The sequence below is a fragment of the Lipotes vexillifer genome, unplaced genomic scaffold, assembly GCF_000442215.2.
Source record: "Lipotes vexillifer unplaced genomic scaffold, Lipotes_vexillifer_v1.1 scaffold384, whole genome shotgun sequence".
In the NCBI taxonomy this organism is placed as follows: Eukaryota; Metazoa; Chordata; class Mammalia; order Artiodactyla; family Lipotidae; genus Lipotes; species Lipotes vexillifer.
In genome coordinates, this window is record NW_006793498.1 from 4,366,252 (window position 1) to 4,386,792 (window position 20,541).

Genomic DNA, 20,541 nt, shown 5'->3' on the forward strand with positions numbered 1-20,541 from the left:
ATCCAGTAAGTTAGGCCTCAGTGCTCTCACTGCCGAGAGCATGGGTTCGATCCCTGGTCAGAAACTGAAATCCCACAAGCCTCACGGTGTGGGGGTAAAAAAAAATATCCATTATTGGGACTTACCTGGTGGCGCAGTGGTTAAGAAACCACCTGCCAATGCAGGGAACACGGGTTCGAGCCCTGGTCCGGGAACATCCCACATGCCGCGGAGCATCTAAGCCCATGCGCCACAACTACTGAGCCTGCGCTCTAGAGCCCCCAGGCCACAACTACTGGGCCCGCGTGCCACAACTACTGGGCCCGCATACCACAACTACTGAAGCCCGCGTGCCTAGAGCCCGTGCTCCGCAACAAGAGAAGCAACCACAATGAGAAGCCTGCACACCACAATGAAGAGTAGCCCCCGCTCGCCCTAACTAGAGAAAGCCCACGCGCAGCAACAAATACCCAATGCAGCCAAAAACAGAAGGCTTCCCTGCACCAAACAGTATTCCCCATGAAGATCTGTCTTTTAAAAAATTCTTGATAAAACACCATGACTACCTTTTCGCGGTAGTTTTATCCCACTGGTATTTTTGCATGTATACTGCAATAATTTAAAAATTATTGCACTTCAACGAAGACATCCAGCTTCTTTCACATAATGCTTCATTTTTAAATGGTAGTTAAAAAGGAGCAGTTCAAGGTGAAAGGATGTGAGAACAAGGGCACACTTAAGGCAAAGAGGGTTAGCTGCCTTCTTGGGTTAGCTCTTTAGGACTTCCTGTTCTCTAGCCTTTAAAAAAAATCTTTGATGAAGAAGATTTACAGCTCCACATTTTAAAAATCACACATTTGGGTACCTCAGGAGAGTCATCAGCTAAAGTATCACTGCAGGAAGGGACGATAAGACTGTTTCCAAAGGTAACGGGAAAATTTCAGGATCAGTAACCTTTACAATTTCCATAAAGATTCTGAACATTGAGTAGAAAATTTATAAACTAAAAATCCATGGGTTTCTGATCTATATATGGTGGTGGGCACATTAAGGAGTTCTTGAGGGCAAGAACAGGGTAGATGAAAAGACTGTGAAGAGAGGGTTAACTCAGTTCCTTGGGTCTGAATCTCGATAATATCTAGGAACTTCTAAACCACTACTTCAGGGTTTTTGTTTTGAAAAGAGATTATCATGAACTCTATAAAAAAAATCTTCAGATTCTTTTTCTTAGCTCTAGTTCTCTTTCTGCTCTATTTCCAATTTAAACTTGATTAAACTAATTTATCTACTTCAGGGCAGGAATTCAAAAAGAATCCTTGTGTGCAAGTCTCTTTTATCAGGAGAACTAAGACAAACCGGGTTGGGTTGGGCATATCTCCAGAGGGTTTTAGGACAGGAGTACTTACTCAGGCAACTGTCATAAACATAATGGGTAATACTTATTGAGTACCTACTCTGTGTCAGACACATCACGTATTAAATAGTATTATTTAATCATTATCATAACACAGATAAATGCCACTACCACATTTTACAGATGAGGAAGCAAAGGCACCGAAAGGCCATGTACTTTGCCCAATATCATAGGGCAGTAAATGGGGAATCCAGTCTTTGAAACCAGGCAGTGAGACTCCAGAGCCCAACCTCTTCACCATCTTACCCTATTATTAAGGCATCTTCACAGAGTTGCTTTCTCATAAAAGTTCTGACCCTCTTTCAAGAGAGAAGACGGTCATTCCTCAAGAGAAGCTATGAAGGGTACGAATGTCCCTGATGAGTGTTTCTTACCCCTAAGATGCTTTTCCGGTAAAAAGAGTTTTGCTGTTGATCTTAGGATTATCTCCCTAGCACCCACCCTGTCCCCCACCTACTGAGCAGCAGCCACATGTTTTGTTTGATGGGTCTGACCCTCCCTCCTGTACATTTCCACAGGTGGGCCCTAAGCATTAGTGCACACTTCCCACCTTCATAAAACATTTATTGGTTTCTGAAATAAATTCAGAACCCATGTTGGCTCACAGAAGGAAGTGAAGGGTTCTGTTTAATGGTTGGTTGAAGACAAGGTCACTTAACTCCTGAGGCCCCATATAAATAATGAGGTAGATAATCCTGGGAGCTGCAAGTAGCCATCTTGCTACCAGGAGAAAAGCCAGTCTGAAAACAGGCAAGCTGGAGAAAGATCCAAGAAAATTCAAAACAGCTAGAACACTAAGGACGTTGAGAACTCCTAGGTAAAGCCACGGCTAAAGCCTACAATACCACTGGATTCAATTTACGTGAGTCAACAAATTTCACTTATTTTTAAGCCAGTTTGCACTGGGTTTTCTGATACTTACCGATGAAAGCATCTAATTAATACAAGTATATTAACCATTAACCTCAACATTCACCAAAAACTCTGTTCAATAAAATCTGTTTCAAATAAGATCACCAGAAAGCTAAAATCCAATACTGTATTTCCCTGGTCATAAAATTATCTTTATTGAACCCTGAGTTACTTCTATAACCTCACCTTTTATTTATTTATTTTTTTGCGGTACACGGGCCTCTCACTGCTGTGGCCCCTCCCGTTGGGAGCACAGGCTCCGGATGCACAGACTCAGTGGCCATGGCTCATGGGCCCAGCCGCTCTGCAGCATGTGGGATCTTCCCGGACCGGGTCACGAACCCGTGTACCCTGCATCGGCAGGCGGACTCTCAACCACTGCGCCACCAGGGAAGCCCATCACCTTTTATTTAGGATTAACAGAAAACTGATTTTCTGTAAAGCTAAGTTTAGTTTATTATTCATTTTGCTGTTTAATAAACTTTACCTACAAATTTACATTAAGATTATACAAATATACATTTAAACGTTAACATAGCACTGTCATATGCCCAGCTTTGGGTGGCTACTGGGACTCACACAACAGTTTATGTTCAGCCATAGCAGTTTCTATTCTAGATTTTCTGATATATGTTTCCTAATTGCCAGAACTTTCATTATTTGACTCTTTAAGTTCTCATTTTAAAATTAGCATTTTAATATATCCAGGCTATTCACAATAAGGGTGATCTTACACTGCAGTTTATGTGGGACAGTTTACACTGCTGTCTCAGTGTGGCTCTCAGGTTAGGCCTACTTTCATTCTTAAAAGTATCCTGTTTTAAACGATAAATTATATAATTACCCTATTTATAACTCAGTTTGTACTTTTTTAAATATAAAGGGACATAGCTATAAGATAATCATCCTAATATATAAGAAATATCATTTATAAAATAATTATTCTTTATGTAATTTACATATGAAGAAAAATAAAAATTACAAGGACTAAATATTTTCAAAAACTAGTTTAAATATGGTGAAAAGAAAATGCTTCAGTGCTGTTATTGCATTAAGCAAAAATTTTATTTGCAGAAACTTCTCGGCATGAATCACATCATCCACAAATTACGTAAAGAGCTACTGAGTGAGAGGGTCCTTTCCGCTTCCCTTACAATAAGACATTCTAAGACATCTTTTACCATAATATGAAGCATCAGGAATCTAGGCAGGTACAGCAAGGTAACTTCTCCCCAGGAGAGAATGTGAATCACAACTTGCTTCCTCTGTCTGGTGTCTTAGAATAGAAAAGAAAACTCTGCTTTTTCTTTTCTCCACCCATCTACAGCCAATGTTCTGTTCCCAAAGGGAAAAGCTTTTCTTATTAGGTTTTTGAAGAAAACCCACAAACACTGAAAGAACTAAAAATAAAAACTTTTGAGACAAATATTTTTAGATGACTTAGTGACAAAAACATGCAGAAGTTAAAAAGCCATATATTTTCCTATTACTAGGATTTCCTACAAGAAAACACGTTAGGATGATTGTCTTATATTTATGTCCCTTTACATTTAAATATGTACAATATGAATTATAAATAGGTTGATTACATAATTTATCATTTGACTATTAAGGAAAAACTCAAGATGCTTAATAAAGTTACACTTAATGAAACAATACAAATTAAATTTTAATTATATAATACATCGGATATGAGCTATTTTAAATATACTTACATTTAGCAATTCAAAATAAATTTCCTCCTAATAAAATATCATTCAAATCCATCCAAATTTATGTCAGATAAAGAGAAAGTACTAGAAGCATTGGAAATTTTTTTTTTCCCATTTTATTTTTAGATTTTCTTGTGTGGCTAAATGGATTTTTGTAAAATTTTATATACGTGATGGGTTTGGACAAAAGAAAATTATAGCACAGGATTCATTTCTTTCTTGGCTTAAATTTCACTGATTCAAAGGTTTACATATTTCTTGGGTTTACTGCAATACTAATTTCCACCTTTATTTAAATGAATGACAGACTCTTACAAACTAAGAGAATCTTACTTACATTTGATTAATATGGGAGTTATAATTCTCATAACATTTGGCTAATTTATCAGCTAAATTTTAATAACAAAGAGCTGGAATAAGAATCTACTACTTAAATTCCCACTAAAGCAACACATCGTTCTTAGACAGTGTTATTTACAAATATAAAATACACTTTGTATATACCCATTTACATTACTAAGAGTATAGTTTAGCTGCTATTTGCTAAAATATAATATAGTAAAATCTCACTGCTTTCAGGAAAAAACCACTCAATTAAGTCAAGCAAAGAAAGGTCTTTGATGCAAAGGCTTTCTTTTCTAGTCCTCTGTAAATGGAATACTATTCAATTCTTTTATTATACTTTGAAAAACTTTTTCATTGTTGACGAAATGTTTCTGTATTTGTTTTACAATCACTTTCTTCTCAAAGCAAGATGTGTGTGTGTATGTATGTGCACACACATGCACATGTAAATGAACTGAAAAATCAAGTCCAGGTTTCAAGTGTAGCTCTAAGTAAAAAAAAAAAAAAAAAAAAAAAAATTAAAGAAGCTGAGTGCTGCTGATTTCCATGTTTCCGTACCTAGTTTTGCCATTCATTTCTATTTCAATCAATTTCAACCCAACAGATACTTTGGATATTTATATATTTGTAATGTGCTATGCCAAGTGCTGAGATACAAAAAGGAAAGGAGGAAGGAAAAACGGAAAAGAAAGGAACAAAAATAAAACTCACAGTTCCTGCTCTTATGAAGTTTATAATCTTGCAGAAGATGCAACTATGTACACCTAAGTAGTAGAAAACGTAGACATTTATATATACCATTAAAGAAGAACAGTATGTGGGAACACAGGAAAGGGGCAGGGGAGGCAGATCCTGACTGGAGTGGGGAGTGGAAGATATGAGAAGGTTTCTGTAAGCGACACTTGGGTTGGTTTTAAAGGCCCTTGGCAGAAGGTAGTTAAGGCCTTCCAGATAAAGGATGCAACATATCACACAGCCATAAGATGTACAAGTGCCTAGTACATCTGGGAAAACAACTTGCAGTGTGATATAACTATCGGACCTCTATGTAAAGAAGAGCTGAAAATGAAGCCAGGAAGCGAGACAAGAGCCAGATTATCAAAAAAACCCTGAATGTCATTAAAGAGTAGGCAGTCAGAAGAAGTCCCTGATGGAAGATCTAAATAGACATTTCTCCAAAGGGAACATACAGATGACCAAAAAGCACATGAAAAGGTGCTCAGCATCACTAATTATTAGAGAAATGCAAATCAAAACCACAATGAGGTATCACCTCACACTGGTCAGAATGGCCATCATCAAAAAATCTACAACCAACAAACGCTAGGGAGGGTATGGAGAAAAGGGAACCCCCCTACACTGTTGGTGGGAATGTAAACTGGCACAGCCACTATGGAGAACAGTATGGAGGTTCCTTAAAAAACTAAAAATAGAACTACCATATGATCCAGCAATCCCACTCCTGGGCATATATCGGAAGAAAACCATAATCTGAAGAGATACATGTATGCCAATGTTCATTGCAGCTCCATTTACAATAGCCAGGACATGGAAGCAACCTAAGTGTCCATCAATGGATGAATGGATAAAGAAGATGTGGTACATATATACAACAGAATATTACTCAGCCATAAAAAAGAACAAAATAATGCCATTTACAGGGACATGGACGGACCCAGAGATTGTCATACTGAGTGAAGTAAGTCAGAGAAAGACAAATATCATATGATATCGCTTATATGTGGAATCTAAAAAAATGGTACAAATGAGCTTATTTACAAAACAGAAATAGAGTCACAGATGTAGAAAACAAACTTATGGTTACCAAAGGGGAAGAGGAAAGGAAGGGATAAATTGGGAGACTGGGATTGACATATACACACTACTATAAATAAAATAGAATACTAATAAGGACCTACTATATATATATAGCACAGAGAACTCTACTCAATATTCTGTAATGACCTATATGGGAAAAGAATCTAAAAAAGAGTAGATACATGTATATGTATAACTGATTCACTTTGCTGTATAGCAGAAACTAATACACCACTGTAAATCAACCAAAAAAATTAATTAAAAAAAAAAAGAAGGCGGCCCTGAAAAACTTTGAGCCTGTGTATGAAATATCTAGGTACAGGATATCTGAAATATTGAATTGCCAATTCTGTTCCACTTTGAGATCACCCACCCACATCTGAAAATCTGTCTTTCCACTTTACATCAATAGTACCACAACATTTCTATTCCTCCCCCACTACACTGTCAATAAATATTTTTAAATAATCCTCTGTGTGTGTTTTCTTGAGGTTCAAAGACTGAAAGCTCTCTAGAGCAAGAACAGTATCTAGTGATTTTTCTAAAATTGAATCTTACCTTAGTGATCACAGCAGACATTGGAAAATGTTGAATAATGATAAACAAAACACATGAGATACAACTTATGACTTAGATTACTTTCCTATTTTGATAATGTACCCATTGGTATGCTTCTTGAAGTTTAAGTACTTCCTGCTTCTTTAAGATTTTACATAAATTGTCAACCAGGATTTAAATTAAACTATAAGGACTTCTTTATCCCTCTGACCTCGTCAGTGCATTGCACAGGATGGTATGGAGCCAGTCTGAGACTCACAGCAGGATGTGTATCTAGGCCACAACATAAGAGCCACCACCATCAGTCTGGTCCTAGAGAAATCCCCTGTCCCACAACTATGGAAGTTTTAATTAATTTATTTACCTATCTATCTATTTATTTATTTATGGCTGCACTGGGTCTTCGTGGCTGCGCGCGGGCTTTCTCTAGTTGCGTGGAGCGTGGGCTACTTTTCGTTGCGGTCCACGGGTTTCCCATTGTGGTGGCTTCTCTTGTTGAGGAGCACGGGCTCTAGGCACCCGAGCTTCAGTAGTTGTAGCACGCAGGCTTCAGTAGTTGTAGCTCACGGGCTCTAGAGCACAGGCTCAGTAGTTGTGGCACTCGGGCTTAGCTGCTCTGCAGCGTGTGGGATCTTCCCGGACCAGGGCTCAAACCCAGGTACCCTGCATTGGCAGGCGGATTCTTAACCACTGCGCCACCAGGGAAGCCCAACCATGGAAGTCTGAGATGAGTTTATCAAGTCCCACAAATTCTACCTCCAAATATCCTCAAAACCTAGTTTCTCATCTCCCTTCTGCCTAGAACCACCTCGTTTAGTCATTCTGACATTTTGTACCTGGGCTATTACATCAGCCTCTAATTTATCTCCCTGGTTTCAATCTCTGTACTATGGCCAGAATGCCTCTTCTAACACACAAATCCCTTTGCTTTCCATCAGCTTAAAATCCTTCAGTGCCTCCCTAATAGTAAGAGCACACAAAGTCCAAATTTCTTACCACAGCATATAAGACCTTTTAACAAGTAATTTAACAAGCATATGAGACTATCATTTCAACTTTTCTCCTGCCATTCATTCACTCAACAAATATTTCCTGGGACTTCCCTGGTGGCGCGAATCTGCTTGCCAATGCAGGGGACATGGGTTCGAGCCCTGGTCCGGGAAGATTCCACATGCTGCGGAGCAACTAAGCCTGTGCATCACAACTACTGAGCCTGAGCTCTAGAGCCTGTGAACCCACATATCACAACTACTGAAGTCTGCACGCCTAGAGCCTGTGCTCCGCAACAAGAGAAGCCACTGCAATGAGTAGCCCCCGCTCACCGCAACTAGAGAAAGCCTGAACGCAGCATTGAAGACCCAACGCAGCCATTAATTAATTAAAAACAAAACCAAAAAAAAGCACACAAAAAACCCACAAATACTTCCTGACTACCTGCTACATGTCATGAACTATTCTAGACACTTGGGGGTATGCGTGTGTGTATCAGTGAACAAAGTAGGTGCACATACAGACAAAACAAAACAAAAAACAAACTATGGGAGCTTAAACTGCACTAGGGCAAAGCTGGTAATAAATATAGTAAATAAATTACATTAGGTGATATGTGCTATTGAAAAGAATACAAGCATAGAAGGAAATAAGGTGGTCACGGTATGCCTTATTGAAAAAGTGGAATTTGAGAAGAGACTTGAAAGAGGCAAGGTGAGCCATGCAGCTATCTGGAGAAAGCGTGTTCCAGGTAGGAAAGAACATCCAGTGCAAAGACCCTCATATGGAAGTGTGCCTGTGCTTATGGACTGTTACGAGATCAGTGTGGATGGAGCAGAGTGAGTGAGGGGGAGGGAAGCAGGAGGTTCGAATGGGGAGAAGGGGAAGAGAATGGTAGGAAGATCATGTAGGTCCCTGTATACAATTATAAGGACTTGGATTTTATTCTGAGTAATACAGGAAACACTGAAAGTGACATGTGAGCAGAGGAATGGCACAACTTGACAGGTTTTAAAAGAACTGCTCTGGCTACTGTGCTGACAATAGACTCCAGTGGGGCAAGGGTGGAAGCAGGAACTCTGCTAGGAGGCTACCGCTGTGATCCAGGTGAGAAACAATGGCAGATCATGTGGGTGGTGAGAAATGGTCAGACTGCAGATGTATAATATTTTGAAGGTACAGTCAGTAAGATTTTTCTGACACACTGGATGTGGGGTGTGAGAGAGGAGTCAAGAATGCAACCAAGGTTTATGGGTTGAGAAAAATGGGAGGACAGAGTTGGCATGAGCTCAGATGAGAACGAATGCTGGTGGAGCAGGTTTGAGGGGCAAGACTGGGAGTTCAGGTTTTGACATATTTGAAATGTCTACTGGACATCCAACCAGGCTTTTGGATATTTAAGTTCACAGTTCAAAATAAGGCTGGAGTTTCTGCTTGTTCTGCCCCAAATAAACCCTGCATTCCAGGCTTGCAGAACTACACACAGGTCCCTGATGCCTTCCCCGGGTCTCTGTACCTACATGTCTCTCTGTGTAGAAAGTGTTCTCACTCATGCCTTTTTCCACTTGGTCAAAAAAAATCTCAGCCTTCAAGACTTATGTCATATAGCATCTAACTCACATAATTATCATCTCCTGAATCACCCTGTTTCCTCAAGTCACTGAAGTAACTGAAATATATAATGGCTGGTCTTTTAGCATACTCCAAAAGGCTAAACAATTTTAATGTCTTTTTTGGTAAAGAAAAAACAGCCATTTCATAAACACAGCAGGTGACTTGCCTGATCTCATCATCAGAAATTTTTAGAAACTTTTAAAGAAAATTAAGACCACAGAAAAATATCTTGGCAAGCAGCTGAGTAATCAGATTTTGCATTTTCCAATTTCAGTAGTTATTTGAAGAAAACTTCTCAAAAAGACTTGTATTATATAATAAACTTTATAGGCCAAAAACAAAGAGAAACATCTGCCTGTGTTCCAAAGTTATTTACTGTTCTAAAAATTTTTCATGGGCTTCCCTGGTGGCGCAGTGGTTGAGAGTCCGCCTGCCGATGCAGGGGACACGGGTTTGTGCCCCGGTCCGGGAAGATCCCACATGCTGCGGAGCGGCTGGGCCCGTGAGCCATGGCCACTGAGCCTGCGCATCCGGAGCCTGCGCTCCGCAATGGGAGAGGCCACAACAGTGAGAGGCCCGCGAACCGCAAAAAAAAAAAAATTTTCATTTTGATTGTCATCCTTTTACTTGCCCTGGGGAGGCACTGAAATTAGAGGAATTACTGGACAAAGCCAGTCTCTTTGTTTCATTCCCAGGAGACAGACTTCCTTCCAATCTAATTGAGAAAAGGGGAAAAAATTTTTAAATGTGAAACTGAGAGCTGATCCAGCTCAGCCAGTTTGGATATCCATAGGGGCTGCTGCTGTCACTTGAAAGTGTCCTCCCAACTACCGGTTCTGAGCAGCTACAATCTTCTAAAATGTAGGTTCCATGAGGGTAGAGGTTTTTGTTTTGTTCACTACTATTTCACGTAAGTGCTGGGTAAATGAAAAAATGTGTAATTCTAAACTACATGGGGTTGAAATACATTCAATATAAACTATAAAGCAAGTACAATAAATACATTTCTTCCGGGTTTAAAAAACTGTTGACTCTTTGAAAGTCACAACGTTTGAAGTATCAAGAATTCATGATCATAATCTTTAAATATTAATTACAAAAGGTTAACCACGTACTAAAGTGGGGAGGAAGGACCCCGAAGCAAAATCTCTAACAAAGTAATAAGTTTCTAAAAAGTTCTTTGTAGATTAAGAGAAAAGGATGGTATTCTAGCAACTAACTATACTTGCTTTTTAATGTACAGTATTTTAGATACATTATTCATCATGGGAAAATTATAGCCCTTGAAAATAAAATAGTACAAAGATCTTATTACATGTCTTTGGAGAATCAAGATTTATAAGGACAACTAGAAAAAGACATTTAAAAAATTTGATTCCAGGTTATATTAACACAGTAGCTTAATATACCCCAAATTAACAGCCCAGGTTCTGAAAGTTCTTTTGCCAAAGAAACTCTTACTTGAGTTTTTAAAAAACTGAGGTATAACTGACATACATTATATTAGTTTCAGATGTACAAGAAAACAATCCAATAACTGTATACATTGGGAAATGATCACCACAATAAGTCTAGTTAACTTCCACCAGCATAGGTAGTTAAAAATTTTTTTGTCTTGGGATAAGAACTTTCGGGATGTATTCTCTCAGCAAGTTTCAAATGTGCAATAAAGTATTATTAACTACAGTAACCACGTTGCACATGACATCCTCATGACATTTATTTTATAACTGGAAGTTTGTTCTTACTTGGTTTTAAAACCAAACAATCTTTGAAGAAAACACTTTCAACAATAACCATAGTTTTCATGCAGTCTACAGACAATCTAATATATGTATTTCAATCCCAAAAAAGAAATATCAGGTATTATTTTAAAGTTAAAAAACACCAACCTCTTTAATCTCATGTAGTTTTCACTGGCAGCAGGTCGGCATTCAGCTCTTTGTACCACTATTCCTTCCAGTGAAAGCTTATCTTGAATGGAAAGACAAAAATTAACAAATGTACTGAGAAATAACATTTAACATGTTCAAGACTGTATTTTGACATACTAACCAAGGTAACAATGATTACAATCAAATATAGTTAATAATAAAAATCAAGGAAAGAAAAGGAATATTTTTAAATTTACAGTAATATCATTGGTCAGAATAGAGAAAAACCTTATTCTTGGCTAGTAAAAAACTGGGCTTCTGTCAGGTTTATTTATTGGGCTGCTGCAGCCCCTTGCCAATAACAGCTTTTATACACTTAGCTCTTCCTAAAGAGAGTGGCTTAAATGGGCATAAAAATCAAGTAAAAATTTGAAGGGTGCGGCAGCTATATCATCTGTGGGAGAGAAGTAAGTTCGGAAAACACAGCTAGCCTAAAGCACTAAATCAAAAATTCATGCACACACGTATATGCATGCATGGGCACACACACGTATATGTGCAAAAAAGAAAATTCTAGAATACACGGTGACTAGAACAGCTAGCTTAGAAAATACTGTGGAACTAGGCAGGTCCTTGGTTGGGTTATACTGTGTACTAGTTCTGCCTGCCAGTTGCTCTGACTTCTATTTTCCAGCAAAATGATTAATATGATGTGTCTAAACTGGAGCTTTAACTGCTATGAATATCTGTCCAAACAGAAGGGCAATTTTCCCCACCATTAGTAAGAATTCTTATTGTGACCCTGACACAAAATTCAAGAGAAAACAAAAGTTAGCACCTACTGCATACCTACTAGGCACCAAGTCACTTTAAGACCTCATCTTATTTGATAATGCATGTATGACTGACCCACGATGGTATCTGCTTTACTGCAGTCTGGAAACGTACGACTATGGTTAGGAACAGTTATGGTTCAGTCGTATTTCCAGGAGAGTTCACCCAGGTTTCTGGAAGAGATTCAGGAACTCCTCTGGCTCATCAGCAATGCATTTATGATCCATCTTTTCAGGGCGAATGACCTCACGCATTCCACAAACATTAACTAAATGCCTACGATGTGAAGGGAACCATCTAGGCATTGCAGAATCGAAGATGACTGAAATACAGTACTGTCTTCAAGAAGCATACAGTTCACTGGAGGAACAGATAAGTTGACCAAAACGTAGAATGCAGATAGAACCATGCCCACAGGATTTATGTTAGAAAATTTTTCTTATGGTGACCTTTCTCGATTTTGCCTCCAAAATCTAGGAACTCCTTATTATAGCCCCTAAATACTAATACACACAGTAACTCAATAGTTGAATGTAACACATGCAACAAACCTCAAGCAGAGGCTGACAGATGACTACAAAGAGCAATGATGAGAAGCACGTCTACCTTACACCAAAATATGCCAGGAAGGAAATAATAAGGCCGCAATTATTTTATATTAAATTTAAGTTTAAATATCTAAAAGTAATTTCCTCTTATTAATGAATTTAGTAAGATTAAAATTTGAATTTTCTTAAAGCAAAAACAAGTATTATATTTGAGCATGCCTCTCCACTGAAGCTGACAGTTGTATCTAGAAAAACTCTTGCCATAACAATAACAAGATGTGGGAAAGATTCCAATCTATAGTGTCTTAAATGCATGAGAAAAGTTCACTTTTTTTTTTTTTTTTTGCAGTACGCGGGCCTCTCACTGCTGTGGCCTCTCCCGTTGCAGAGCACAGGCTCCAGACGCGCAGGCTCAGCGGCCATGGCTCACGGGCCCAGATGCTCCGTGGCATGTGGGATCTTCCCGGACCAGGGCACAAGCCCGTGTCCCCTGCATCGGCAGGCGGACTCTCAACCACTGCGCCACCAGGGAAGCCCCAAAAGTTCACTTTTTAAACATAAATTAATCCTTTTTAAAAAACAAAGTAGATCTGGAATACTGTCTCTGAAAATAATTTAGTTCATATCCAGGTGTTTACTAATGCTGAATACTAAAAAGCTACCTTTCAACACCACCTGTGAATGTTCCCCACTTATTTATCTGTACCTCCTCCTGGTGGACGGGATGAGTTTAATTTCTAGTTAAAGGTTTCTGCTGTCAACGTTCCACACATGATACCTGAAAGGGTTAAAAGCATCCAAAGCACCTGCCCATTTCAACTTGGCCACCGCTCATCACTCTTCTTAATCAAGGTCACTCACACAAAGCAGTAAAATTCACCTCCCCAAACCATGATTTTCGGTCCATCATATCCCCTTTTCAAATCTAAAATAGCCTTCAAATGCTTCTCAAATGAAAGGAAAAGTCTTCATCAGCAGCAATGAAAACTTCTACCAACTGGCTGCTCTTAAATAACCCCACATCTCTGTTAACTCTTCGCCGTTCCCGCTCTCTTCCTAAATAAGTTTTTTAAAAACCAATTTACTTATAATACAGCCCCCTAAGCAAGATTTAAAGGTGTCACACACTTTTTAAAGCCTCACAGGAACATGTTTTCGTATTCTTTCCACTAATCCATGCTTCTCTTCTACTCCAAAACATTGCTTAAGATTTCAGGGGAAAGCTATTAAATATCCCACTTTAAGGCATTTGAAAGCACCCGCTTGCACACCACTGCTGTTAATTACAGATCATATTCATTAATACAGGAATCGTAACTTAAAACATTGGCCCAGTTTGAAAGACTGTAAATACTTGAAAAATAATCTTTTTATGGCTCATATATTTACCAAATATTTACTAAGTGCCTTTACGTAAAAGATAATACAAAAACACATCATGCATAACAAAGATAAATGAAACTTGGCTCTTGCCCTCAAGCAATAGAGGCTAGTGCAGCCATTCACAAACATGTGGCATATATGCCTGAAAAGTAGTGAGGAACCCCAAAGAACCTTTTATGTGGGTTTACTACTGATATTGATTATACTAGCAACTAAAACTGAAAAATGTTTAGAAAATCAGAGTGAAAAAGGCAAAAAAAGGCTTGGTATTATTATAAAAATAGTTTTGATTTCACAGGCCCCTTGAAAGGGTCTCCAGGACCCCTCTACCCAGTGGTTTCCAGATCACATTTTGGGAGCTTCTGGTCTAGTAGGATGATGAGATAGGTATATAAATCACTTTAACACACTAGAAGCACTTTTGATAGACCTCCACTTAACCCACTTCTAGATTACCAAGGCTCTCAGTTCCCCTCTTAATTATGGTGACAGATGCCCACAGCTCACTATACACTAGTGGGTAGTAGGTTAATCTCTACTACTCCCACACACTTCAGCTCAAACTATGCAGAACTTGTTTATGCTAGTTTTACTCTGTTAGTAATTATGCAATTTGATTATATATTACATAATCTCATTAATTAAGAGTATGGGGGGGGGCTTCCCTGGTGGCGCAGTGGTTGAGAGTCCGTCTGCCGATGCAGGGGACACAGGTTTGTGCCCTGGTCCGGGAAGATCCCACACGCCGTGGAGCGGCTGGGCCCGTGAGCCATGGCCGCTGAGCCTGAGCATCTGGAGCCTGTGCTCCGCAACGGGAGAGGCCACAACAGTGAGAGGCCCGCGTGCCGCAAAAAAAAAAAAATAAGAGTATGGGGGAGGGAGATGTTTCTACAAAAACTAGGTTTAATGCTTTGTAAGATGTGATATAAAGATAAGTTGCTAAAAATCTGTCAAATTAGGTACTGGAGAGACAACTAGAGATTAGAAGAGAAACATAAAAGTCTAGAAGGATTCTGCATTCATATTGTTTCGCAGTGTCTAAGTTTTTGCTCCTTTTTAAAGAAACCAAAACTGAAAATCTAAACTAAATTATGGGTTTACTTTTCACATGAAAGAGAAATCAGATGCTCAGTCAGCACCCTACAATGAAAGCAAAGGCCTTGTCCTACATGTACACTGGTGACTAAATGTACATTTGTGGGTCTTAAAATGTTTAAGGCAGTAGGAATACATACTATTATCATTTTTATGATTCCCTTTTAATTTAACTACTGGAAGGACTACTAGTCCTTCCATAAAGGCTGTGGGATCTACTGTACTACGTAGAATTTGCCATGGTTTATGAGGGTTATAATCTACTGACAGAGACACAGAGTACTGGGATTAAAACACATACACACAAAGAGAATATGTCTAGCTGGGGATTACGAAGAGCTTTGATAGAGAAAGCAATGTTTGTGCTGGACCTGGAAAAATAGGTAGGATTTAGACTGGGAGGTGAAGCAGAATGGCACCGAAGGTGGTGTGAACATCATGTGCAATGGCTTTTGTCTCTTCTCTTGTTTCTCTGTCTGTCTCTCTCAGAATTTTATACTAGGGGACCCATACCAGAGTCACTCCACCTCAGAAATCTCTAGAAGGACATGGTCACAACAGCACTCTGAAGAGAAGCCACATAGGCTCATCCTACTGAAAGCCCAGCCATGGCTTGCTTCCTATCTTTACCTAGGCTTGGCCGTTCGTTCAACTCTTCTTTAGATTCTGGGAACTATTCCAGGATCTTTTTCTAAATTTTCTCACCTCCCTCGCTTTTTGGGCTAGATTGGTTTGCTTATTGGTTTCTGCTACTTGTAACCCAAAGAATCTTCATGACTATGAACATACACCTTTGGTGATGGTATTTTATTGATCTATATCCTGCCACCTAGTTTCAGAAAACAATTGAGAGAAAGTTTTAACGGGTAAGTTACACAAAGTGCATCCTATAACAAGAATGGAAGTGTTCTAGTTCTGATTCTGTCTCTAAACAGCGGTGTTACTTTGGAGAAGTTACTTTACATCTCTGGGCCTCAGCATCTATATGTATAATAAAGTCACTGGGATCTCTGAGATCTCCAATTCTCTCTCACTAAATAAACAAAACAAAACTGGCCTTCCCCTCCAACCGAGGACGTTTTATTATTTCATTAGTATTTATTTTGTTTGCCCTAATACTTTCTAAAAGACCTAGATATAATTAAATTTTCTTTGAGTAGAAATTAGAGAAGAACTGTTTCTTGGAATGACAATGAGAAAATGTTGAGAAGCTGTCCAAGACTTGAAAATATACAAACTTCTGTTCTAAGCTGGACCTTCCAACATACTCTATGTTGAGGAACCCAAGAGAAACAACTGACAGGCATTTTTTACAAGTTAAGGGCCTGGCTAGTTTGAAAAAGTTAAAGTGGAAGTAAGCAGGAAGGGTGTCTATTAGCACTGGCATGTAAGTAATGAGAAGTAATGTGTTAAGAAGATGCTGGGCATCAGGAAGTTACATGCGCTCATTTCTACAAGACCACTCAATCCAGTTCAATGTGGAGGCCTTCAAGAGCACTTCCAACTCAAGTTAAAACACAGACAAGGTTAGAACCAAGATTTTGGACTGATTCTTGAGATTTGAGGCTACTTTCCTGATTCTTCCTTACATCACACCTGTGTCTACCCTCGCTGGAAAAGGACTAAAGAAATAATATTTCAACAGAGGAAGAGCATTTAAAAGATAAACCAGTTTTAATATTCCTACCAGTCTCCACTGTTCTCATTTAAAGTCTTTTCCTAGCAGTTTCTGCCTGTGGTTCACAGGGCAAGGCCTATTAATACATGCTACCTGGCATCTTAACAAACCAGCTGGGCAAAGCTGCAATCCCTATGTTATTAAGAAGGTGTTTCTTGCTGTATTCAAATTTGTCAATTGATGTTCTGATCTCTACCTAATACTCAGGAATTTTAGGAATAAAGGATCATGCTCAGATTTCAGTAAACCTACAGAGTCAGCATTTGATTAATTACCTCAAAAACAACAAAATGAGCAGCCATATAAGTACTCCCCAAAATTATCTGTTTATGCAATATGTTTTCTTGTAATGATATTCAAATTACAAACATGCCTAAATAGCTGGGAATTCCCAATTTTAAACCAAATACTGAAACCATAATCTGAGGACTAGACTTAGGATTAGAAAGCATCTCGGCTTCCTCACTCCTACTACTGCTGTTCAACTTTTCCCCTGCGGACTGGGAGAAAGAAGGTTTATGTACATTCCTATACAAGGGATGTTGTAATGCTCATCAAAGAGTACCTGCTAATGACAAGAATGGCTGTCCGCGAGTAGAAGAGTGGTTACGTAAGGTACAAGATCGGAGATGGAGGCCTTAAGTGTACAAAGGAGCTTGGATTGTTCTATGAGTCTACAGAAGCCACGACAAACTTTTCGTCAAAGAAATAACTTAGAGAATGACATTTTAAAAACAAACGTTTGTATGTTTTACTGTTTACAAGGCAAGTTCACAGGTTATCATTCCTCCTATAATTCACAGTAGTCTCCTTTTTGCTTGTTATGTATAATTATATATATAATTTAATATATATAATTAATCAATATAAATCCTCAAATACAGATATGGGCATAATGTTGTAATGCTGTACAAACAGACATAATCCCTAATCTAAGAGGTGCTTTCAAGAATAAGAGGTTGGCTCTACCTCTCCACACCAGCTTTCTAGTTCCCAACTCCCTCTTCCTCTTTCTCCTCTTCCCTTCCAGTCCTCTGACTCTGAAGTCCCCAGAACCAGCCTCTGGCCCCATAGATGTACGGCCGCCCCACTGCAGGACCTCTGGTTTGCTGGCAGCTGTGTCTCAGGAAAAGCTGTCTTCAGCAAGGCAGAAGCAGTTCCCTGCTGGTATTCCCAGAGTCTGCTGGAACGCCTAACACATACTGTGTGGCTGACAGGGTCTTGGTGCTCCCGCCAGGTATCAGGCGTGAGCCTCTAAGTGGGGAGAGCCAAGTTCAGGACACTGGTCCACCACAGACCTCCCTGGTAGTATCAATCGGTGAGAGCTCTCCATCTCAACGCTAAGACCCAACTCCACTCAACGACCAGAAAGCTCCAGTGCTGGGCACCCCATGCCAAACAACTACCAAAACAGGAACACAACCCCACCCATTAGCAGAGAGGCTGCCTAAAATCGTAATAAGTTGACAGACACCCCAAAACACACCACCAGATGCGGTCCTGCCCATCAGAAAGACAAGATGTAGCCTCATGCACCAGAACACAGGCACCAGTCCCCTCCACCAGGAAGCGTACACAACCCACTGAACCAACCTTACCCACTGGGGGCAGACACCAAAAACAATGGGAACTATGAACCTTCAGCCTCTGAAAAGGAGACCCGAAACACAGTAAGTTAAACAAAATGAGAAGACAGAGGAATACAAAGCAGATGAAGGAGCAAGGTAAAAATCTACCAGGTCAAACAAATGAAGAGGAAATAGGCAGTCTACCTGAAAAAGAATTCAGAATAATGATACTAAAGATGATCCAAAATCTTGGAAATAGAATGGAGACAATACAAGAAATGTTTAACAAGGACCTAGAAGAACTAAAGAGCAAGCAAACAATGATGAAGAACACAATAAATGAAATTAAAAATTCTCTAGAAGGAATCAATAGCAGAATAGCTGAGGCAGAAGAATGGATAAGTGACCTGGAAGATAAAACAGTGGAAATAACTACTGCAGAGCAGAATAAAGAAAAAAGAATGAAAAGAACTGACGACAGTCTCAGAGACCTCTGGGACAACATTAAACTCACCAACATCTGAATTATAAGGATCCCAGAAGAAGAAGAGAAAAAGAAAGGGACTGAGAAAATATCTGAAGAGATTATAGTTCAAAACTTCCCTAATATGGGAAAGGAAATAGTCAATTAAGTCCAGGAAGCACAGAGTCCCAAACAGGATAAATCAAAGGAGAAACATGCCAAGGCACATATTCATCAAACTATCAAAAATTAAATACAAAGAAAAAATATTAAAAGCAGCAAGGGAAAAGCAACAAATAACATACAAGGGAACCCCCATAAGGTTAACAGTTGATCTTTCAGCAGAAACTATGCAAGCCAGAAGGGTATGGCAGGACATATTTCAAGGGATGAAAGGGAAAAACCTACAACCAAGATTACTCTACCCAGAAATGATCTCATTCAGATTCGACAGAGAAATTAAAACCTTTACAGACAAGCAAAAGCTAAGAGAATTCAGCACCACCAAACCAGCTTTACGACAAATGCTAAAGAACTCCAGGCAGGAAACACAAGAGAAGGAAAAGACCTACAATAACAAACCCAAAACAATTAAGAAAACGGTAACAGGAACATATATATCAATAATTACCTTAAATGTAAATGAAATAAATGCTCTAGCCAAAAGACATAGACTGGCTGAATGGATACAAAAACAAGACCCATATATATGCTGTCTACAAGAGACCCACCTCAGACCTAGGGACACATGCAGACTGAAAGTGAGGGGATGGAAAAAGATATTCCATGCAAATGGAAATCAAAAGAAAGCTGGAGTAGCAATTCTCATATCAGACAAAACAGACTTTAAAATAAAGATTATTAAAAGAGACAAAGAAGGGCACTACATAATGGTCAAGGGATCAATCCAAGAAGAAGATATAACAACTGTAAATATTCATGCACCCAATACATAAGGCAAATGCTAACAGCCATAAAAGGGGAAATCGACAGTAACACAATAATAGTAGGGGACTTTAACACCCCACTTTCACCAATGGACAGATCTTCCAAAATGAAAATGAGGAAACACAAGCTTTAAATGACACATTAAACAAGACGGATTTAATTTATATTTATAGGATATTCCATCCAAAAACAACAGAATACACTTTCTTCTCAAGGGCTCATGGAACATTTTCCAGGATAGATCATATCTCTCATCACAAATCAAGCCTTGGTAAATTTAAGAAAGTTGAAATTGTATCAAGTATCTTCTCCGACCACAACACTATGAGACTGGATATCAATTACAGGAAAAAATAATCCAAACACATGGAGGCTAAACAATGTGCTACTAAATAACCAAGAGATCACTGAAGAAATCAAAGAGGAAATCAAAAAATACCTAGAAACAAATGACAATGAAAATACAATGACCCAAAACCTACGTGATGCAGCAAAAGCAGTTCTAGGAGGGAAGTTTATAGCAATACAATCCTACCTCAAGAAACAAGAAAAATCTCAAATAAACAACCTAACCTTACACCTAAAGCAATGAGAGTAAGAAGAGCAAAAAACCCCCCAAAGTTAGCAGAAGGAAAGAAATCATAAGTATCAGGTCAGAAATAAATGAAAAAGAAATGAAGGAAATGATAGCAAAGATCAATAAAACTAAAAGATGGTTCTTTGAGAAGAAAAACAAAATTGATAAACCATTAGCCAGACTCATCAAGAAAAAAAGGGAGAAGACTCAGATCAATAGAATTAGAAATGA

At 38.9% G+C, this 20,541-nt stretch overlaps 1 protein-coding gene across 1 annotated transcript in view; it reads right to left on the minus strand.

The window, feature by feature from the left end:
- The window catches only part of GTF2F2 (general transcription factor IIF subunit 2), a 155,073-nt gene that overhangs the window by 58,882 nt on the left and 75,650 nt on the right, over positions 1–20,541 (minus strand). Inside the window, exon 5 of the mRNA XM_007466461.1 lies at positions 11,235–11,316. Coding sequence (XP_007466523.1) covers positions 11,235–11,316 — 82 coding nt within the window. The remainder of the gene's footprint in view (positions 1–11,234; positions 11,317–20,541) is intronic.